The 24,504-nt window shown below is 41.1% G+C and overlaps 1 protein-coding gene across 5 annotated transcripts in view; it reads right to left on the bottom strand.

Moving 5' to 3' along the window:
* strbp (spermatid perinuclear RNA binding protein) overlaps positions 1-24,504 on the bottom strand; it is a 77,104-nt gene that overhangs the window by 31,573 nt on the left and 21,027 nt on the right. For all 5 annotated transcript variants that reach the window (XM_076758714.1, XM_076758717.1, XM_076758716.1 and 2 more), the window contains 2 exons: positions 16,458-16,563; positions 1,451-1,630 (listed from right to left, as the gene is read on the bottom strand). In XM_076758714.1, coding sequence (XP_076614829.1) covers positions 1,451-1,453 — 3 coding nt within the window. In that variant the 5' untranslated portion in view covers positions 1,454-1,630; positions 16,458-16,563. The remainder of the gene's footprint in view (positions 1-1,450; positions 1,631-16,457; positions 16,564-24,504) is intronic.

The raw sequence follows: 24,504 nt of genomic DNA, 5'->3' as shown, positions 1-24,504 counted from the left end.
CAAGCTGCACAACATACTGGACAGCTACATCATAATCAACCCGACCTGTGTGTGTGTTTGTGTGTGTGTGTGTGTGTGAGCGTGTAGGAACAAAAAAAAAGGGGAGTGAAGAGGCAAACAAGCACAGTGGCATGCGTATTCATTAAAAACAGAAAGCAGCTCAGAGGAAGGTCGATAGAGAAGCTGTTCGGTGTATTGTGCAGTTTACGTGGTGACACCCTGGCCAAGGTCACCCACAGTATTTGCTGCATCACCATAACTCAAGACTAATCACAGTACTGTGTTTGCAAGCTGCCAAAACACACACACCCACACACACACACACACACACACACACACACACACACACGCATGCATGCACTAGTCTCATTACCCTTGGTTATTTATGAGCTCAACCATGCGCCCTCTTCTGCAGCGTCCAACCTCAGCACCTTCAGCAACATCTTGTTTTCTCTCAATCATTCATTTTTACCCTCCTCGCCCGCTTTCCTTTTCCTCTCTCCTCCTCCCTTCACTCCTCTGCCCTCCCCTTCAAACTGCTCCTCCACTCTCTTCATTTTCATACTCATTTTTCCCCTTTCCTCCTCTTGTTCTGGTTTTTAATAATTCATCTCCTGCTCTGCTCCCCCCTCGGGAGAAAAGCTCCCACTGTCACAGGCCAAGACCATTAATCAATCCCTCGTCTCTCTCTCTCTCTCTACCTCTCTCAGCTCTTAACATCCCTTCTCTCCTCCATTTCTCCACTTTACACTTCTCTTTTTGCTTTCCACATCCTTTGCGCTTGTCATCTCTCATGTTCCTGTCTATCATTTATGTTTTTTATGGGCTTATCTGCCCCCACTTGTCATTCTTTGCCTCCATTGCTCTCTTTGATCTTTTGAGCCGCCCTATCCTCCTAAACAACACTAGTGCTTTTTCCGTGTCTTCTTCCTCTCATAACACGCTTCCTGTGCTATTGCGTATAAAACAAATTGCACATGAATACCGGCAGGATGTATCAAACTAATTCCATACATAATTTCATACATTATATCTATGAACTGCCAGTGGTAATTAAACTGTTCATTTTTTCTTGCTTTCTGTTAATCACCACTCTCCTTTTTTTCACAACCACCTCCCATGACTGTCTTCTTCTGTTTCCTTTCATTTGATCTTCATCTCCTTAACCTCCTTTGTCCCTTTCATTCTTCTGTCTTCTCCTTCTCCTCTTCCCCTGATGAGAACATATCGCCTGTATAGTTTCTCCCCATCCACTCCCCAAAAACACAAAGCTACACACTCCTGTCTGCACTCGCTCTTATCAGGTATCTCTTTTTGACACACACAATCTGTTGTCATGTCTAGAAGTAGTTATCAGATTGAACTCTTACAACCTCCAGTCTGGAGAGTGTTTCCTTACTCTACGGACACACACACACACACCAGCACCTAGAGATAGAGAGTGCCTTACCATGCCTGCAGGAGGAGTGGTCACACGTTTCCTTCCTTCTGACGCCCGCTTCTGGAATTGGCGGGCACGTGGTGTCAGTGCAGAAGCAAGGTTACCGGTCAGGATGTTGCTGTCACGCTGTTTCCGCTCCTCATGTGCCCCTCTGTCACTCTGGCCACCACTCTACAAGAGGATGTACTTCTAAGAGATGGAGAAACAGGGAAAGGAGAGAGGGGAGAAAAGGTTGATCAGTGCCTCAACAACTACAGGAGGAAGTGTCTCAGGAAGAATTTTTACAGATATAAACACAAAAAAAGGAAAAAATATTAATTTCATAAATAACTAAATGAACAATATGACATACAACAAAGAGCAAAACAGATAAAAAAGACAGCAGCATGATCGTAGTCTAACCAGCAGGCTCAACCTACATCAGTCTAACCCTGCACAACCCACTTCCACACATACCTTGATATTCCTCTGTAACACTCAATTATCTCTTTGACACACAGATGCAAGTGCGCACACACACACACTGTCTAAGCAGGGGTGCAGTCCCCGTCTGACCTTGAGTAAAAGATCTGACAAAATAGCTGATGGACCCATGTGGACATAGACATGTGAACGCACATGCACACATACATACGCACACACAAGCACACACACAGGCCTTCATTCATTTTTCATGAGCTGGCAGGGTTCTGAAGGAGGGGGTTGTAATACAAACGTGTACTTATGTTTTTTTTTTTTGAATCCTAACACACACTCCTCCATTCAGACACACACCCCCACACAAGCATGCACACAGGCAGACACACACATTGAAATGTCATGAATACATGGTGACATTTCCAACAACATTACAGAAGAATGAGTGGTGAAAATTGGTGAAATAATTATTATGGCATCTCTGCTTTACAAAACTGTGTTTACTATAAAGCACTTCTGTTTGACCCCATGACGAACAGTGGAGAAGACCACAGGAAACAAATTGAGTGAAAAGGGACTGACAAAGCTCAGAGCTGGACTTAACAGTACTTAGTGCATGGTGAGAGCTACACCACTGTGCTACAGAGTGGTCATACCAATACAGTAACGGTTGTAACCTTATCTCTTCCTGGTTTTTCTTCCATTCAGTGAACAAAAATCAGGGGTGACAGTAAAGTAACAATGAAAGAAAAGATGTAAAACTCAGAAAAAACTGAATAAAACCGATAAAAAAAATGCAATACCAGTTAAGTAATTAACCTTTTTGGTTTTCCCTGCATCTTATAATGAGTTCATGATTCTCTTCAAGAGTGTATTAACGGTAACTGCAAGCTCATCTTAGGGCTCCGTAAAGTAAACTATACATGTGGTGTTGCTATGAAAACACAGGCCAGTTTTATCAGTGTGGAGCAAGCTGAGGTGGACAGTAACACAACGTTCGTATTCACAACATGAAATGTCAACAGTATCACCACTGACAGTACACAGACGCATCTGGTCGCACTCAAACCAGAGCAATGACATTTATAGAGCTGCGTGTATCTGTGTGTATTCACACAAGAGTGTATAAGATGATTTCTCAAAGGTCTTCCAGATTCAGGGGTTGGCAGTTCAAGCAGGTGTGAGAGAAAATGAATTCATAGTGTGAATTTCATTGATGAAAACTGACAAAATATTTCCATGACACCAACAACAACTATTTAAGTCCATTACAGACACAAGACTACATCTCTTTTTATACACGCTACCCGATAAATAAACAGCGTCTCTATCTCAATGCCTTGAGACTACACATCCAAGGTTCTCTCTGGGTGCTGTTGGGGATACAGAAGGTCTCTACTGGGGTAGACCTGCTGGGGGATTGACTTGTGGTGATGCTGCAGCCTCTCAGAGAAAGCTCAGTTGGGATCCTGTGAGAATAAGACCAAGAGCAGGATAGAGAAGAGACAAAAAAAATTGAAAATGAGCATGTACAGGAGCAAGCAGGACGAGGAGAGTGGGCAGAAGAGGCAAAGAGCAAAAACTATAAGGAGAATACAAGGAGGTGCAAGGGGACAGAGGGGAATTGGATAAACAGCAACCGCAGATATTGAGCTGGCCCCTCGGGCAAACAGACTCCACCAGAGGCTGCTCCTCATTTTCTCTCCAGCTCTCCCTCTCTAAGCCACTGGCAGCTGGCTTGCCACACTGACAATTACCTCCTCAACACACCTGGCAGCGACAGTGTCTGTGTCTACGCTCTTGTGTTTTGCCAGTTACCTTACAGCCAACACTCCTTGCCGGGGGGAGGGGGTAAGTTCTCCTCCAACATGGCTTGCCACTTAGGATTGTATGCACATGATTATAGTGCATGCACACAAACACAGACAGAGGCCCAAACACCCTGCCAAGAAGCATAATAACAACGTGCCAGCCCCTATTCAATTCTCATTATCAGTGCAATTCGAACATAAACAACAACATCGTTGCCTCCCTCTGTTTCTCCCACATTACGCTTTGCTTCTCATTTTTCTTTAATTAAAATCAAGTGTACACGAGTGAAAAATACACATGCGCATCACGGCTTAAAAATATAATAAAACAGGATAGAATGCGCATCTTGTTTGAATCATAGCTCAAATGAAGCCCTGGATATTCAGAACAACAATGTGGCCTACAGTATGCCCACCCTCCTCCGTTTCCCACTGGGACTGAGGGCTGCTAAGAGGACCACAGTCTCACATGGATGGCTGCATGTTGCCTGTACAAACTGTATCTGCTGGTTTATTCGTAAATCCTCTTGTGGCTTTCTCATCCCTGGGCTCACACTGACCAATTATTACATTTCTCCCTGCATCCACCCTCCATCTCTTTCTGTACACCTCCCACCAGTGTCCATTCTCCATTTTTCTTTCTTCTCTCTTATTAACACCATCCTGGTGGGTCATTAATGTGTGATTGTGTGTTTTTCTCCAGAGAAGGAGAGGAGAAACGGGGGAAAAAACAGGAAGAAGAAACCCTGCCTCATTAACACTGGTGTTTGCTCATGGCTTTAGCATGTGCACAAACACATGCACAGCTTTGCTCATGGCACACACACACACGCACACACACACACACACACACACACACACACACACACACACACACACACACACACACACACACACAAGCACAAGCACGTGCACAGACACCAACACCATCACCTCAATTTAGTCACTCAATATTTCTCCGAAAAGTTTATGCATAAGGGAAAACACACACACACGCCCACACCTGTGCTGTCCTTACTGCGCCAAGAGTTGGTGATTACATCCCGTTTTCCCTACAGAGATGAAAGGAATCAGGCAGAGGATAAGAAATGGGGGATGGGAGCTGATTGAAAGATGAAGGAGAGATAGCAGAGCTGGGGAATTTGCTGAGATGGCTCTGAGCAGCAATTTACACCTTTCTCATCTGATAACCATCAAATAAGATGAGCAGTGGAAGAGGCAGAGTGAAGGGAGACAGAGGATTGACAAAAGCCAGAGAGAGAGTGTACTAATTAGTGTTGGAGGAGCTTATTTTCACAATGCATTCCCTTTTAGAGCTTTGATTATCTGCTTAATGTTGTAATCAGATTATCAGTCTTTTGAATCATTCTGCTTTCGAACTGAAATGTTGTGGACATATGTCCCAGTGCCAATGAAAGGGACCTCGCTTGATTTTTGTTTACATGCTGGAATAGCTGGGAAGGGAAATCTAACATTAAAACCACAAACAAAAATGAGCTGGCACTTCATAGAAAATGTGAATCCTAAAACACCGCAATGTTTTACTGTCACAAATTTTGTATCTTTTCTTATGTTTGGGAGTTTCAGAGAACCCCAAAACGAGTGATCTGTTACAAAAAACCATCTGTAGTGTGATTATCACGGAGCCTTGGGTCCTGTCCCAGGAAAAAGCTTCTGGCCTAAGTTTTTGGATAGATAATATCTCAAACACAAAGTCCAAACAGAATACCAATCTGAGTATTTTACTTCGATCTAGCTAGTCATTTCTGCAAATGTATTTCTTTTATTGCAGTCTGTTAGCCATTTAATTTTTTTTTGGAAGGCTCCGATACCCATCTATAAATATGTGTGCACATTCAAGTAATGTACAGCACACCCTGTAACTCCTCTCTAGTTATTACAGTTATTCATTTTGTTTTCAGGCCTTTCCAGGTCAAGGCAATGTTGTCCCACTGCTTGTTTTATCTACCAACAGTCCAAACCTCTAAGTCATCCAGCCAATTAATCAACTAATTGTTTTAGCCTTAAATGCACTTAATATCACTTATCTGACTCATAAATACTCAAATCTAAAACTCAAGCTTTTATTAATGCACCATATTATTTGCTTTTGAATGAATTTACGTTCTTGGCAGATAAGTAAGCATTGTTTGATGAAGAGATGAAAGATCTCATGTAGTGTTGAAAAAAGCAGGTGCTGAGGGACCCTTCAAGATGTAATGGGCTTTAATAGGTATCATGTACTTGCAGCTCCGCACATTAGTTCCAGCTCTTGCCCTGCTGTCACATGTCATACTCTTCTTTTTCTAAACCAACAACTGCACAGACGTCGCTGTGCACTCCAGTGAAGCAGAGCTGCTATGAAGCTAATCTTTGAAAAGCAATGAGCAGGTGTAAATATGGCCGCTGGTTCTGGCAGCTGAGTCTCTGAGTTATTTTAGAGTACGACTGTTGATTTTTCTCTCACATAACTATTCCTTGGTAAGGTATTTTAGGACTCATGAATGCTTTCCCCACTTATGCTATTTCTGACCCATGGTGTTTAAACATTCATTATACACCTGAAAGGCTGCTTGAGAGTGTGAGTAGCCTCTATGTTATAATAGTGCTGACTTGTGTGTGGCTGGCTCCAGGGTTATTGGTGCCGTAATGTTTGCATCTGAAAAAACATCTGCAAAAGTGTGTGGTAATGAGTTGGACAAACATGCACATGCGCACACGCACACACACAAATAATGGAACTCTTAGGACCAGGTGGCACACAATAAACAGAATGGATGCAGAATCACGCTCCCGTGCCCCTCTCTCTAACCACCTCTGTTGCGAAGACGCATGCATTGTGTAAACAGGTGCTAGCTGACTGAGATGTCTGTTTGCCCGGCTATTTCTCTTTTGGAGTGAAGCAGCAGGACAGAGAGAGAAAGAGACAAGCTGTCAGAAACATAGACAGTGTTACAGGAAGACAGAAGCATACTGAGACAGAGATGGAAATACAGAGAAAGTTAATTTTTTTCACTGCAGAGGAGATAACAGAAAAAAGCTCCCACATGCTCAAAGCAGAGAAGAGTGAAGTCTCTGTTCTTCTTGAAAATGTAAAAATGCACATCTGAATTTCGATGAAAGTGAAGATTCACCACAAACTCATGAATTTTCTTTCCGTGTTCCATGTTCCAACATTTTTTATTCATGTGTCATCTCCCCTCCAACCTTGCAACATGTCATTCCCTCATCTATTTCCTTATTTTTCCTCTTTCTTTTTTCTCAGTTTTAATGCTTTTATATCCAATATAACCAAATTTAATAGACTAGAATACAAACAGGCTGTCTCAAATAGAAGTGGCAATAATTTGAGTGTTATCTGGCCTGGACAAAGCATGTTTTTAAGGTATTCTTTTACTGCCAAAAGAGTAACTGTACAAAAAATGTTTCACAGTTTTGCTGATAGTGAGTCTGACCTTTGACTTTTGTGGGCTTTTCCTTCTCATAATGAACTGATTTCCTTTTGAGAAATAAACAGTGATTTCTTTCTCAGATAAGAACACACATTACTTTCTAGATAAGGTGGTTATCAGTTTTACATTCAAATACCTTTGTAGAATTAAGAAAGCATTTCCTTTGTAGATAAGGAGACATGAGAAAAAGAAGAAGAAACAGACAGTAGCGCTAACTGGGGCGTGAAAATGGCCAGAATATCAGGAGCTGGATTGGGTGTTCAGTCTAACGAAAGTCTCAAGTTAGGAGAGCCTGTGAGACAAACGGAGGAGGAGAGATGTTTTAAAGGGAAACCTCCTTGTAAGATACAGTCCTCCTTACAGTTTTAAGGGCAGAGGCAAAGGTTGGATATCCTGACCTTCCTCTTCTTGCACCATTTGGTGTCTAGGAGACCATTTATCCCATTCTGAAGAAGATGCGAGGGGAAGGTCTAATGGCACACAGTGGAGAGTGCAGTCAGCATGCCCTGCAGCTGACGGAAGAGCCTAAATTTCACTGAGAGTTGAGAGACAAGTCCAGATAAGCCGCTTGCTGACTGGATTTAAGGTTGCCTTTGCTGTAGTTCACTGTGAGGCTCAGAGGAGAGTGTGCCTGGTCCCAACTTGCGGAAATAATCTACCAGTCATCAAATTATGGGAGGAATGCTTGGCCAGTAGCAGCGACAGACCCACTAACAAATATTATATCTCAAGACCCTCTAATATCTAAATATTAGAGGGGCTTCATCTGACACTGATAGTACTGGCCAGAGATGCAATGTGTATGTATCCATGTACCCACAGACTGTTTAAGTCCATGAAAACAAACCAATCCCTGTTGGTAAAGATGTGCAAAACACCTTTTACACTGAGTAGAATCTCTCATGCCTGAGTTCGCAAATACCTGGAACTGCAATAGTGAGATCAGCCTTAATTGTTCTTAGGATATACTGCAGGGTGAAAAACAAGTCTTTTGTAACCTCAAATTGATGAGAGTTGAGGAACCAGTGTTCCGGTAATGATTTTACGGGCAATAGCAATTAACAAACAAGCAATGCCAACTCATCAGCAGATTGCAATGATGATTCTTTTGATGATACTTCTGCACAAGTACACAACGCACAGAGAACAGTCACAATAAAACAATAAAGACAAGAGAGTAGTAAAAAATATGAGAAATATGAGAGATGCAATATACTAGAGGCATGATCAGGAGGCAGTAACATGCTGTAGACATTGCCAGCATTATGTCTCATTAATGCAGGACTATGCAGCAGGCTCAACACATGCTGAAAGGATGTTAGAACAAAGGACACAGGGGAAATGGTGTCAGGTATCTATTGAATGTGCATAACAGTGGGGAGGCATGTCGTCTTTTCTTATGTCCTGTTACTTCTTAGCAGCACCTCTCTCCAAGCAAAAGAGATGTATGGACACATTTCTCAAGAATTTAAGCTCTTTTATAGCTACTTTTGCTATCTGTCTCTCTCTCTCCTTGTCTCCAATTTGTTCCTCCTGGACAGATTTATGTATTTTTTCTATTTTGTTTTCTCTCCTTTATAACATTGTTAATATTGAGCACTTGGCATAGAGGGAAATTAACAGGTGTAACGAACAAGTGGCAATTGCAACCTGAAAATACTGTCAGGAATTGGCTCATTAAAATATTACACAACAATTTAAAACTATGCCACTTGACTCCATTCCTCATTATAAGGAGCCCTGCTGGTTTTTATTCCCACATTGCCATACATTGTTAACATTATACTTGTATAATATTCAATATTCTTGTGTCTTTTTTTTTGTATGTGGTCTCTTATTAACTTCTTATCAGGTCTTTCAAAATCTCAACATTACAGGCTGACATAACTCATTTTATTTTAATGACCATTTTAATCTGCTGTACCACTAACCATTAAAATCAGCAATGAGACAATGTTTTCTACATTACTGTTTTCTTTATGAACGGCCTTGAAAAAAAAAAGTAGGAGAAAAAAAGGAAAGGTGGTTGGTATGACGATGACTAAACACTGCAGGTCCACTTCTGCTACAATAACAGGGTTCAGCGGTCCACAGGCAATTACCTTTAATTACGTCTTTGCTTCTTTTGAGAGCCTGCAATCAAGAAGTGCGTCAGTAATGCCCACAACAAGGACAACAAGCAAACATGCCATATATAATGTATTGTACATAGCCTGTTGCAGCTGACAAATGCAATGCAAGTGCCTTGGAAACAAGCATTTTACCATGCTCTGACTTATTGATTAAAATTGGAATTTTAATCCGTATTATCAACAGGACGCGGTTAGGTCAAGTTTTGTTGAACCCAGTGATTGATTTTTGTGACCACTGATGAGCTTGCATTAGTTACCAGTCTTGTCTTTTCTCTGTATTTGTAGACATAGGTTCTCCTTCGATCCTGCCATCAAATATAACTCTAAAACGCAGGTTACAGAAGAAATGGCACTCTCTTACCCTGCATATGTTTTAACTACTGCACTATATTTCTGTCTTGACTAGGTCCAGGTGCAGGCCAGGGGAGGTCAGACCACAGAGTATTGATGAGATGGCAGAATGCAGAGAAAACGCTGATGTTGCTTCTGGGAGGGAAATAGATAACATTGACAGGGGAGTGTAACTCCCATCGGTCAATTATTAAAATGGAGAAAAGCTGTATGTGTGCGCATTTCCTGCTGACGGTGGGTCAGACTGGAGGGACTTGGGGTCACAAGCTAACAAGGATAGATGCATGTGCACGTCAATCTGTCTATCTGTCCGTAGCTAGATAGCCAGCTATCCGTATGTTTGCATTGTGTATTTGTGCATCCACTTTATCTTAAAATTAGTGAAGCATTAGTCATCTCAGGTACACCTGTCATCTCCAGGGGTTGCCTTACCTTTAACTGAAAACTGAACTGCTATAATGACACACACACACACACACACACACACACACACACACAAACACACAAACACACAAACACACAATTGAGTACTGTCCTGCATCAGTGTGGGGAATAAATAGACTATCACTATGCCAGAATTGAAGCATGCTGCAATTGTGTGTGTGTGTGTGTGTGTGTGTGTGTGTGTGTGTGTGTGTGTGTGTGTGTGTGTGTGTGCATGCACCGGTAGGCTCCTGCTGTGCTGATTTCAGCAGGAACAGATGGTCCTGCCAGGGCTCTGCCGAGGCTCTACAGTCCATAGTCTGTGAGAAGACTTGTGAATGTACATACAGTGTGAGTGTGTGTGTGTGTGTCCTGCTGATTTCCTCCTCTGTTTTTCCTCGATTAATCTTCTGCACATTTCCTGGTACCGAATCCATTTTACATACAACCATACATACACACAGACACAATGACACTGATTGTTGCAGTGTAAGTGATATCCTAGTGGTCTTTGGCCTACTTGTCTGTTCCATTGACACTTAGCAGCTTAATCCTGCTTGAAAGGCTCTTCACTGCTAAGCTCATGTTTGCCAACACACAGGCCTGTCACACCCCCACCCGTTTGTGTTTGTCTGTCAGAGTGGGTTTGTGCATATGTAACTGGTTATAAACATACATTCACAAAAATGCCATCTAAGGTAAAAAGGAGTGTGTGTCTTTGCTGTGTCCTACTGACTGTTATTTGAGAATAAATACAAAACAAAAAATAAATAAAAAACAGGAAGTGTTTCAGACACACAGCAAATTATCAACTCATTGAACTGTCATCTCATTCAAGAGATCTATATGGAGAATAAAAAGTAGAGGAGTCCAGTAGATCATTGGTTGACTTGAAACCGTCCCAGTTCTGACACATATACTGTATGTTTCAAGTTGTAAGAGCATGAGGACAGTTAGGGTTGTCCAGATGTGGACTAATTCCCTAATGGGCTTCTACTCCACAAAACACAGTGGCAGACAAGCTGAGAAACACACACACATGCACGCAAACATTGTAGTACGGTTTGGTATCCCAGTGGTGTGTCCTTTCTCTATTCATCTCTCTCTCTCTGTCCATTTTCATTAATAAAAACAGCAGTATGATGGATGGGGGGTGGCAGATGAGCAGATTAGCGAGATGTATTATGAAAGCTAAATCACACTGAAGGATCAGGTATTTTTAAGAAATTAATTTCACAGGATGGACTTTGGATGTCATAATCTTATGTTTTTGGGGCATTAATAAACACAGACCAACTACAGTAACTTGGGAGAGTCCTGTCAGTCTGTCTCTTTCTGTTTGTCAGTGTTTTTCTAATGTTCACTCTCCTTAGCTGTTGCCTCGCCTGTCTGCCTCTCTGTTCTCTGGTCAAGTGGCAGAAAATCTCTTGAATGCAGACTGCTGCCTCCTTCAGCTGAAATGACTGAATTTATGGACTTTGCCAGCTATCGATTTCAGGCAAAATTCATCAGGAAAGTTATTTTTCTGCATGTAGCTCACGAGTAATAGAGTAACATTATTATGAGTTCCCAAATAAACACACACTGATTGCGCCATTTGATTCCCAGACAGACAAAGTAAACATTTTTGTGTACTCATTCTGCCTGATAGCACTATTCTTAAAATGTGTGCTACATTAAGCAGCTTCATTTTCCTTCCCAACCCCCTTACTTCTTCATTTGCACTGCTTTAGCGGGAGCTGATCAGTGACTCCATTCATTCCTGGTCAATTTGGGCAGTGTGCTCGATATGGCCGTTTCATTACACACTTCCTTCCTGTCTGTCTGTCCGACTCAGGGGAGAAGACGGAGGGACTGAGAGGGAGAAAGGAAGGAACAGGAGGAGAGAGAGAGAGAGAGAGAAGAGGAAGGGGTGGGACTGATGGGGGTATACAGAGAGAGAAAAAGTATAAGCGAGGTTAGAAACAAGGGAATAAGGAGGGAAAGGGTAGAAATGAACAGACTGAGGAAAGGTTTACAGTGTGTAGTGAAGAGCAGGAGATAAGTGCAATTTGATGTGTGTGTGGGGGGTGGAGGATGGGAGATGAGGAAGAGAGAAATCAGGATGACATAAAAGAGTGAGACACAGTGAAAGGGGTAGAATGACAGGATGTGACTGACTTAGAAATGACTAATGGAGCCATAAGGTAGGACGTGCAATGCAAAAGAAAGGGAATGAGGAAGGTAAAAATCTGGTGAATAGTGAAGAACAAGAACTGCAAGGGACTAATAGCAGAAGAAAGGGGGAGACTGAGAGGGACAAAGTGGATGAAGAGAGAAAGGTGGGGACAGGAAGGAAGGAAGGGGCGGCAGGGGGGTGAAAGAACAAGAGAGAGGGTGTGAACAGAAAAAGAGGGTCGGAATAGAAATAAGGGACGAAGAGAAGTGAAGGGAGACAAGATGGCGTTGAGAATCCATAAAAGGATTCATTTCAACCATCTTAATAACAAAATGCTTTATATTAATGCTAAAACAAACTTTATCTCACCACGGGAACTGGACTTCTCATTAATAATTAGCAATTCATTATCATGAAATCACAAATTTGTATTTCTAGCACATTTAAAATTTGAGTTTGTCTTCAGACTGTGTCTTGGCCACCTCCATTCAAACCAGACACTAAGATTAACACATCACAGGCTACTTCCAATAATTGTAAACCTTAAAGACTTATTATGCCTCCGTGCCAGCAACAGCAGCGGCCAGAGGCATTTTGTTTTCAGGATGTCCATCTGTACGTTAGGGTAAACGAGACATCTCAGGAGCCTTAAAGGAATTTCTACAGTTTGGCACAGACACACACTTGGACTCAAGGATGAACTGATTAGATTTTGCTGGTCAAAGGACAAAGGTCACACAAAACCCATTTTTGGCCATAGCTCAAAATTTCATATGGTAATTATGGAAAAAATTCAAACAAATGTCTCACAGGAGAAAATGAAGTGAGATATATATATTTCAATTGCATCTTTTTAACTAAACTAATAAAATAGGACAAAAACTAACAAAAATATTTTTATATGGTTGCGAGCTGCAAGTCAATAAGGAGCAGGTTATAGAAAAAAGTAATTACCGATGTCAGAGGAAGCTTTCACGACCCTAAAGTAACACACAAGGCCGCACACACATAGTGTGATGACACCCTTGTGAAGCTGATGTCTGACAGCTCACTCTTTTTATCAGCACAACAGCCTCTTTTTCAAGCTCCTACTTAAAATCATTCTGCCTCCTCTCTTCATCTGCCTCCTTTTTCAGTAGTCTTTTCTCCATCAGCCTTTTTTTTTTGTGTGAGTGTTCAATCTGCAAAGGTCCAAGTCATGGTCACTGCCAAGCAAGAAAGCAAGTAAAGAAAAAGGCAGAAAACAGAGAAAAAGAAGGATCCTCATCTCTGTCACCAGGTTTGGTGTTTCTCAGCACTTAGGTCACATATTTTACATCAGTGCTTAACTGAGCTAAAACCAAAACAACAATGTGACTCACAATGTGACACACTGGCATGCTAGTGTGCATGTATGTGTGTGTGAGTGTGTGCATGTTTGTGTGCGAGGAAAGCATTATATTGCAACAAGGCATGAGACAAAGGAGGGAAAGAGTGAGACAGAGATGCAGCCTCAACTTTTTCCCTTGGGACTGGTCGCCATGGCTACTGAAGCATTTTCATCTGAACGTGGGACAAACATAAGGAAGAGTGAGAGAGAAACACGCAGAGACAGAGACAGAGATAACGTGGTGGCACCGTCATGATATGTGTCTGTAAAATATATAGATAGAGATGCAATGTTGATAGCATAAATCAGTAGTGAAAGTAAAAGAAATAAGATTAAATTAATGCAAATTATTGTATTAGATAATTACATCCTGATCTTTCATCTATGCTAAACAGTCAGGATGCAATAACAAAAACACATCTGCCACACGCAGCACTGCAGCTAGGTAACCACAAGATACTTGATCTCCGACAGAATGCACGTAAGGCCACAGGAAAAAGCAGTGACCCAATATGCACTCTATGAACTCTAATGGAAAACAGAGCCCAACGAGAACAAACAGCATCAAGAGACTATAACATCTCATCTTACAACCAGACAATCAGACTCCATCTATATTTCAAAAGCTACGGAAAACTGTGACAATGGGCTGTCATGATCCAAGATTAGTGGAGGGCACCTTTAATGAGGAGGAGGGCACAGAGGGATCCTGTTTCCGTGCTGGCACGCTCACTAGAGTATCGCCTGTGGGCAATTTGTCCGAATTCGGTGACAAACCTTGAGGAAGAGTAATTGAATGTATGCATTAAATCCAACTCTCTTATATGTGTCAGAATTTGCGTGAATTTAACTGAAACCCTGAATTAGTGTTTTGTTTTTTTTTTCAATGGACACAGCATCAACTTTTCTGTTACACGTCATGTTATTGTGGGGTCTGACTGACAAGCAACCACAAGCACTAATAAGGGAAACATATCTATCACCTAATTAATAACCACAGAACTCTGTTTCACGCCTTTCTGAATGACTGATTGGGGAACACTCTATTGTGCTGTGACTATTTTTTTGCTTGCATCAGGAGTTTGTTGATGATTTACTATATGTTTCTGGAAACAGTAAGTGGGCAGAAATTGGGCTCAACACAGGAAATGACTGTCTCAATTTTTCTCTGCAATAGGTTTGTCAATATTTGCATAAAGTACAGCCAATGTTACAGGTGATGAATTATTTATGGAGACTAAAGGAAACAGACTTGTAAGGGCTGGTTCTGCTTGACAGTGTTTCCCTGGACCTACCAAATGTGTGTGTGTGTGTGTGTGTGTGTGTGTGTGTGTGTGTGTGTGTGTGTGTGTGTGTGTGTGTGTTGGGGGGCTTGAGTGAGTGTCAGGGAGAGAGCGTGTGAGCAAAAGAGAGAGAGAGTAAGAGAGTGTGATGCGCTCTGCTGCGCTCACCAGCAAAGTCACTGCTTTCTCAAGGACACTGCGGCTAAGGGGCAAGAAAGAGGAAAGGAATGACACACAGGAAGAAGAGGCAGGAAGAAAGGAAGACGTTCGGTGATAGAAGGCCAAGGGAGATAAAGAAATAAGTGGAGAAAACTGGAAAAAAGGAGAGTGGAAGAGGCAGCGGATGAGCAGAATATGAAAAAGAGAGGGAGATGCTTCTATGTGGATAATATTTCTTGCTGGAAAAACATGACATGATATACAGTATATGAAGTAACCAGAAGACATGCTGTTCAACAAGCTGGTACACACAATACAAACCAGGGCTACAACTGCTGATGATTGTCATGATCACTTAATGTATTGATTTTCAGTTTTAGCAGTTAATCCTAGTTTATCAGAGCTCAAAGTGACATTTTCAATTTATACTGATAGTACGAAACATAGAGAGGCAGCCAATGTGTTGGATTTTGGCTTGAAAAATTATTTTAATGATTCATATAAAAGTAGTTGTTAATTAATTTTTCTTTGCATTTTCTACAATTTATCCTTTCCGCAGAGCTAACACCAAGGAAAACTGACTTGACACCAACAGGTCACCCCAGACAACATAGAAAGCCCCCTGAGCAACAGCAGACATGGTATAGTTAAGTTATGCACGCTGTGGAGCAGAGCAGTGGAGCAGCCTTTTCCGCCTGGTTCAGTCTCACCAGCGATCCACTAAAACCTCTACAGCAATCAATTATTTACACATAAACACACACACGCAGACCCCAAAACACTCCCACTGAGATGATAGTGGGGAAGGCCGCTGGCTGAATTGCATAAAAGCTACTTTACATACATAAGTAGGCAGTTTACCAAAGCAGTGAGTGAACTCTGCAACCACTCGGACCACAGCCCCTGACCAACTGTGATGAAAAAACGTGTCAAATCTAAAAGCATCCTCAGTGTATATTAATGCTGAAGACCAGACCACAAGATGACCGCGGGGCTTTTGTTTGTTCAGATACACAGATGGATATAGAGCACATGTGGGTCAGCAGATAGGCATATGGTAGGAGGTCATAAGATATACAGGAAGACAGAGAGAGATTTAAACTTTTCATTTAGTGCAGAAGAATTCCTACTAAATTCCTTCTCACGTAAAAATCTTGACTCTTTCCGCGTGAACTTGTGATGGTAACATAATATATATAACAAACACATACAAATGCATGTAAACGCACACACACATAGTCAAACACACACCGTCTTGGGCCCAGCAGGGGTGTCAGCCAATCTCTCCCTGCAACAGGGCTTCTCTTGTTTTCTGGCTGATTGGGCCACTCTGTAAACAATGAGCCACCAATCCTGCAGCAGCCAGTTACGTACAGAGCATAGATGGAGGGTAAGCCACTAAGTATGCAGCGATATATAGACAGAGAGATAAGAATGGATTCCATTATTCATTTCACTCACCTCCCTCTGTCCTCCCTATCTGTTTATCTGCCCACTTTGTTTTCAGTGTCTGTCAGTCACTGCGTCTGTCTGGAGTCACGGTGTCAGAGAAGGCAGGGTTCACCACCTGAGAAGGCAAACGATCAAAGGTCAGTGAAATCAGTGCGACAGCTCTTAAGGGTTATGTTCAACTTAATTTAAGTTGCACACTGGGCAGCTGATATTAAAGGGGGAGGTGAGAAAATTAAGGGCAAATTAATGCTGACCGAGACATTTTCATCATGATTGCGATATCAACGCATGCAATAAACACACTGCAAAAGATAGTCTGAAATGTCATGAGTAAGAAAAATCATTTCATTTTTTTATGTGACAGTGGGCCTGAAATTAACACTCCATCCTGTGAGACGGTGTTTTGGTGACATTTACAAGCGTGTTGCATCTGGGTGCTGTCTGTGTCAGAGTTTGAAACAGAGATGTACAGGGAAAGAGACGTCATGGTGCATTCCAGTGCACCTCGTAAATTCAGAAATCTATACTTGAATGGCCACAGAGGCTGTTTAAAATTGGAAAATTTGTCATTCTTTTCTTATTTTCCTTTGTTGAAATACATGGGCCTACAACTGTCATTATCTTATTGTTCTTTCATTTCAACATTTTTAATAATCTGATGCTAAAATCATAGCAAGACCACATTCTTTGGCAAAAATTCAATTTAAAAGAACCTTATCGAATCATTATCAGCAAACTCAGACCCATTCTTGTAAAACGGGTCCCCAAGTACCTCTGTGACAATTTTAAAGTTGTTTAATGCAACATTCTTTAATAATTAAATACTAAAGTCACACTCAAAGCGCACATATTTTGGCTTGTAAAAACAATTTATTTCATTTCTTAATTCAGTCGGTATAGACTATTAAACACCTATTAAAGCAGCAAGACATATGAATCGCATAGCTATTATTCACACTTCAAGATTTGTTTATTTATAGCAAGCCATGTCATCATCCCAACATTGAACAATTCTATCGCACATGGCAAACTTTCCTCATATCGTGCAGGCCGAATGCAAATTAAGATATGCATTCAGACAAATACACAAGTGCATGCACCCACACTGCTATCTATGAGAAAAGAGAGAGGCGAGAGAGAGACAGACAAAGAGAGCTGAACAGACTAAAACCTCCATTAGGCACTCTGGCACTCTGGCAAGTGAATCTCAAATCTCTGTGTGATAAGAGGAATTATTTTGCACTGATGTACAACTGATTCACTTATGCACACAGCAGACTCTTACTCTTATATTTCTCATCTCTTTCTTGCAAACATCACCAAAAAGGGTAGGACAGAGGGGAATGGGCCGAGGGAGCTAGAGCTAGAAGAAAGACATTTTTGAAAAGGAAACATGGATAAAAGAGAAGAGTAAAAGAAGAGATCATAAGGAGGGAGAGAAACTGAAGAGTATTTGTGGAAGTGCAGAAGCGCTCACTGACCAGAAAATTGGGAGGAAGTGGGCCCTCCCTTCACATTTGCATATGTGTCGCTACATAAATACGTGCATGCAACATCAATTCCATTTTCACATTTGCTTTTACTGCAAACAGATTACAGAGCCTGAAACAGCGCTGCATCGCAGATTGTCAGAGAATGTTGTAGTTTATTCCTCAAAGACATGTCTGACTTTAATAAAAGGTGCCTGCTAGCTTGCCCGATGGAATCTCTCAACATCAGCCACATTCCAAAGCCTAGCTCCAAACCAAACCACAACAAGAATCCATATCCTCTCACCTTCAAACTACCTTGCATATAACCAATTGAAGCCTCTTTTACCTAACTACTATTGTCACAGCCATTTGAGACTTTCCTGTAAAACAAAGCTACGATGACAGTGGGGCTTGTGAACACAACATCAAAACATGACTGCTCTTTAGTATGTTTTTTAGGCAGACCACTGTGTCCTCTTTCTATCAGCTAAACCATCTTTGGGCCCCATTAACTGATGAACCAGGTGGATGTTGTTGGGTTTAATTTGTACTTTTATAAATCAATAATAACAGCCCTGATTGCTGGACTGCTGGGTAATATAAAACTATCTGCTCTGCTCAGTATTTATGAAAAACTAATTGAAACAGCGGCCATCTAAACAGACCACAGATGTTTCGGTGTATGACAGTGCACAAAGTACAGCCCTGTGAGACACTACGTAATCACATGTCCCTCCCTGTGTTGTGCAGTCTGACAGTGACGAACTTGTCAAACCAGATACACCTAAAAGATGTTGGTGCACCTTGTACAAATATGAGAAACAGAGCCAAGAAAATCAAAGTAGAGCAAATGTACAGGATTAGCTTCGTGCTGTTTGGAGAAGCAGTCACACCTTGTACAAGAGAGCATAACTGAGGTGGGTGTTGTTTGGTGTAATGGATGAAATGTCAAGGCCCTGCAAGACAAACTGGTTCCCAGTCGCGTTCTGATTGTCTGAAGTCTATTCCTAACTGTCACATGTATACACACGCGAACACACACATCAGATTTACAAGTAAACAAGGTATGGTACACACACACAAACTTCCTGTAGAACTTAAAAAATGCGTTTTGAACCTTTATAATCTGAGCATCATAAAACATGATCACATTATTCAAATCTTACACAAATAAAACAAATCTTATTACCTAAAATACTTTTGTGTTAAACTCTTTCATTTTGTTTATATGAATTTGAGTAATGCCTCAACTGTCACGGACACGTTCCACTTCATCACACATATTTTTATGTTATATGCTTTGTTTTGAAACTGTGGACAGTTGGACAGCTGGCAAACAAGATGTGACAAGAGGGAGTAGGCATAAAAATTTGAGGCTGTGAGAGTTGTGGAGGGTGTTGACTGTCTTATTTTTGTTGAAAGCTTGTATGTCATACAATGAGCAAGAATCCACTACTCAGCATTTTGTGCCAAGGAAAGACATTGAAAACCACCACTGAAATAGTTTAGATATATGAGTCCTTGAAAAGCTAAGCAAGAAGTTAAACAGGACATACAGCCTGTGTTTTCCTTGAGTGCAGACCAACTACCAAGAACCATACACAGCAAAAAGTATATTATTACGAGCAGAGGGACAGCAGGTGCAAAATCAAGTTTTCAAGACCGGTCATCATTTAAACACGTTGGACAACAATCTGTTTTGGCAATTACAGTGATCAAACTGTGCATCATATTCAATATGGAATTGACATATGAATGAGATCACATACAAAACTACTGTATAATACCACACTGAATTGAGAGATGTTAATATTATATCTACAGATGATCTCTGTCTATATCTTATTCTTCACAGAAAATCTGACAGACGTGTTAGACAGAAGTAAAGTATGACATACAGATTAGTTGTAAATCATTTTTCACCCCTCTAACCGGCCTGGTGAATCAGTTTAAAGATGGAGAATATATATAGAAAAAACATATCATGAATATGTATTCCTATTCCTTCTACAAGGGTTAATGGAGACATACCGTCAGATAGTGGTCTCCAGTGTCTGACATGTGTTCTCAATAGAGTGCTCATGAGAGAGAAAAATAAACCTTCAGTTGACAGCATTATTTAATTTGCCAATTCTTCACAACTCATTTGGAAACCATTACTGGTAGTGAGAAATAAGAAGGTAGGTGTCAAACCGAGAAGCAATGGTGCAATGAAGCATAAACAAAGACATCATTTTATGCCACAGTAGGTGGTATTAAAACCTGACTCAGCGCATAAAACACAACCTGTGAGAAATTAAGCTTGTTAGTGACAGATTGCCAGAGTTACTGATTGTCATTTTAATCAGAGACGAAATGTAATCAAAATCACACATTTGTGAAACACCAACATGGTAATCTGCACAAAAACTAATGGGCTTCCAAAAATGACAGGTTTGTACAGTCAGTCTTTCTGCTCTATTGTCTCTCCATCTGTACAACTACCAAGGTCAGGGTTGAGCTTTCCGGTCCACATGCTGCATGAGACCCCCCTGCTTAATGACAAAAGCAGGACAGAGCAGCGCAGTGTAGTTGTTATCTGCTGTTTTTTTTACCATGCGGTAAGGTGACACTGTTGATTTTACTCCTTGTTGTCTCTCACCATCATTCAATTAGGTTTAGCAATGTGCTCCAGGCCTCATTATTATTACCATGGACGAATCAGGAAATGCATCTTATTTAGTAATTGCTTAATCATCAATTAATATTCATTTTATATAATCATTAATATTGATGAGCCCAAGGGAGACATGTCATGGCAGGCGCATTAGTTGATCTCACTGTGAAACACCACTTTGCTTTCACAAAAACATAATATACCATTCCATTTAATTATAAATTTGATTTGCCATTCAATTTGTGAAATAAAATTAAAATGACAATCCCTTTTTAATATTCATACACTCTAACAGTAATTATGATGTGAGGGAGTATCCCTAACCTCACTCTTAATTCAAAAATATCACATGTAATCCTAATCCAGATAATCTCAGTGGTAAATCATTTTCATTACAGTGATGCTCTTGCATGCACGCTTCAGAACTGTATGTGTTTAAAAACATAAAGGGCAATTTTCTGAATTTTCAGAGACTAGCGTGTGCACAGTATGTGAGCGTCTGTGCATTTTCTAGCCTGAGGTCCAGGTAACCAGACAATTCAAAAAGCCACAGACACAAAACATACACGGGCGTACAACCACATGCTGCACAGAAAGAATGCAGCACATCAAGAACCACTTGTCTAACAGGAACAAATCTCTCTCTTAACCCAAAAACGCACATCTGTGAACTAGCACACACACATATATGCATTGCACACAGAGTGGAAGAAACCCTGCAACTGGTTCTGTTTCTTTATTTCCTCAGTGCATAAGGCAGGCTGGCAGGCATAGATCTCCACTGACTTAGCCTTGGCTTTGGAATTCCAATCAGGAAACAAGTAGAGGGTGAAGGGTGAGATGGGTTGTGGCTGGATGGAGTGTGGGTGGGGGTTGCCAGGTGAAGACAATATGAATATATGGATGAGAAGGAGAGAGGAAGACCTGGCTTGTATACAAAAGATGCTGATAAACTGTTTGCATCCCTTCCTCAGCTACAACAGGTTAGAGTGCAGCAGTGACACGGTAGGATGGAGGGTGAGAGACGATGATGGTGATACATCACATGCAAGCCCAATTCACAGTGATGGAGGTAGTTTCCAGGTTCAGCCTGTTGTTCGTCATTCTTGTGGGTCAGGAAGCTTTGCTCTGCCTTCTTCCACTCAACAATAAAAGCAATTTAAGATCACACAGCAGCAGCCACTGCAGAGCAATTTACTGCTGACTTCTTTATTCTGAGGAGCAAGTGTTCCGGGAAATCAAATGGCTCTCTCTTACGTACGTAAATGAAATGAGGTAGTGACCAGCTGAATCACAAATTTTGAGTTTGAGAATAAATCACTTATCCATTCTACTACGCATAAGAAATGAATAGGCTTAAAATGATTCGGCTATACAGCAGGTTTGATGCAAAAAACATCATAGAGAATTTCTATGAATGCTGTTAAAACACACACACACACACACACACACACACACACACACACACATAAAATGACACTTAGCTTTTTTCAGTTGGGTTTGAAATAAAACCTCCAAATTCTCTGAAGGGCCAAAGCCCAATTAGAAAAGGAACGATTTTAAGAAGACAACGTAATGCTTTTTCAGCATTGTATCTTTCCACTATTGATCAAAGGGTTACTCACTCCTTTGTTCCAAGAAGGATAAAAAAAGATAATAGTACCTGTACTAAATGTGGTGCAGCAACTTTTTGCTTTGCTAAAATTTTCCTTAAGGTACATGAACAGCTGTCTCAGTTCTGTTCATTCAGTGCATTTAAGCAAAGCTTGTCTGTGACACTGAGCCGGAGCACTAATAACAGCTGAATGCAAACACTGTTCTGTACTACACACTCATTCACACATGGATTCAGGCACAACATCTGCAAAGTACACACACAAACACACACACACACAGATGCACACAGCAAGCCACAGTCTTTGGTTGTGATGATCTGACATCTACAAAGACACCTCTGTTTTAAACATCACTAAAGACCCCTTCTATGTTTTCCATACAGCTGCAGCAATTGGTGCTAGTTAGTGGGCACATTTGTGTGTCCAGGCGTACGTCCCTAAAATCACTGCTCTCAAATTACTCATATTCAGCGCTAACCGGGGGCTTAAACGTTTAACAGTAACCCATCTGCAGCAGAGCACACATATGCATACACACACACAGATATACACATAGGACCCTATAGACAGTGCAAAGAGCCTTTGACACGAATGCAGCGTAGGAGGCATAACTTAGACATCCTGTACTGAACCGCCAATAAAAGCTGGCACACCTAGGGAGAAACTCTGAAAACAGCTCCCCAAGATGTTCTGATGTTTTATATGAAAATGTGCATTTCATGTTATGATGTTATGGGAATAACTCATTTTTGCATAGAGTAAAGCAGTACTGTGTGATACATAAAAACATTTTATCATTAGTTTTCCAAGCTGTAATGATATCTGACAGGTTGTTTTGTGTCCATGGAAATTAAATTAATGGCAAGTCTTTGTTGTGGTAAAACTGTTAGGGATACGCTATTCAAATATATATCTGTTTTATCTAAAGCAGAAACGATTGAAAAAATGAAAAAAAAAAAACAAAAAAAAAACTGAAAAAATATCTAACTATTTTGATGATCACTTACATTTTTTCAAGTAAAAATGCCAAACACTGATGGATGAAAAGTAAGACAGGACACAAGAGTGCAGTAAAACTCTCAATAGTGCAGTCAACCTGGAAGTTCTCCTCTAAAGGCAAAATATGAACATATGCGTGTCTTTCAGTGAAACATTGGACTTACAGTATATGGTTTAATTGATGTCACAGCGACCCTGTGGCCGCTTTGTATCTCCCCTGTGAAGTGTTTTATTTCATTCAATTAGGCATACAAGTGTATGCAACCAATGATGCAATTCAGTCTTTTTCCAGGTTTATAGACCGTGCTGCACTGAGTAAATGCTGCGCTCGCCCAGATATGTCAGCCTGACAACTGACAGAGTGCTCAAACAGAACATGAAAAAGGCAGACAGACAGGAAGGGGAATAAGGATGGGAAGTTTTGACTCCTTGTGTTTCTCTCACCCACTCTTGTATCAACACACACGAGCACACACGCACCAAATGAGAAAGAGTGACTAAGTCTCGCCCTAGGCTTCATACAGTAGCTCTTAACAAATCCAAGCCTTGCCCAATCATTTTCCTTCTCTCTAGGTTGCCATAGCTACAGCCTGCCTCCTTGTCTGTACTTTGGGAAGGGTGAGACTTTACCACTGTGTGTGTGTGTGTGTGTGTGTGTGTGTGTGTGCACGTGCGTGTGTGTGTGCGCACGCACGTATGCATGTGTGTGTGCTGTGTGGCAACCCCACCAGATGGGGTCTTAACACTTCCTATCTGTCAGCCTTAAATTCACACTCCTATTGGAGGTCTGAGGCGAGAAGGTGTGAGATAGCGGAGGTGAGCTGCGTCGAGAGAAAGCAGGTCTGTGAGAAAAAAACTGTAGTCTGGTGGATGCGACTGCTTGTGACCCCACATTTGGCTTCCCATTCAGCACCAACACAATATCTAAAGAGCAACAACTTGGGCTCTCTTTGGGGATCAGAGTATGGACTGTGCTCCCTTTTTTTCATACATCAAACAAGCATTCTTCAGTATCAGCAGCTCCAGTGGAGTTGGTTTGATCAGCTTCTGAGATAAGCTAAATGAGCTAAATTAATAATTTCTCAGGCAATGTAACATTAGTATACTCCTGATTAGTGCTGAAACAAAGACAAGAATAATTGATTAGTTGATCAACAGAAGTCTAATCAACCAAAATGACAATGTTGTCTAAAAACAGCGACTTTGTTTGGAAAAAAAAAACAAAAAACAAAAAACAAAAACAGTCAAAAACTAGCAAAATTAGGAATTATCTGATCAAAGAATAATAAATTTGATGCCAGTTTACAATACTT

This window comes from Chaetodon auriga, chromosome 19, assembly GCF_051107435.1.
Source record: "Chaetodon auriga isolate fChaAug3 chromosome 19, fChaAug3.hap1, whole genome shotgun sequence".
In the NCBI taxonomy this organism is placed as follows: Eukaryota; Metazoa; Chordata; class Actinopteri; order Chaetodontiformes; family Chaetodontidae; genus Chaetodon; species Chaetodon auriga.
The sequence above is the reverse complement of the archived record's forward strand: the minus strand, read 5'-3'. Positions and strand labels throughout refer to the sequence as shown.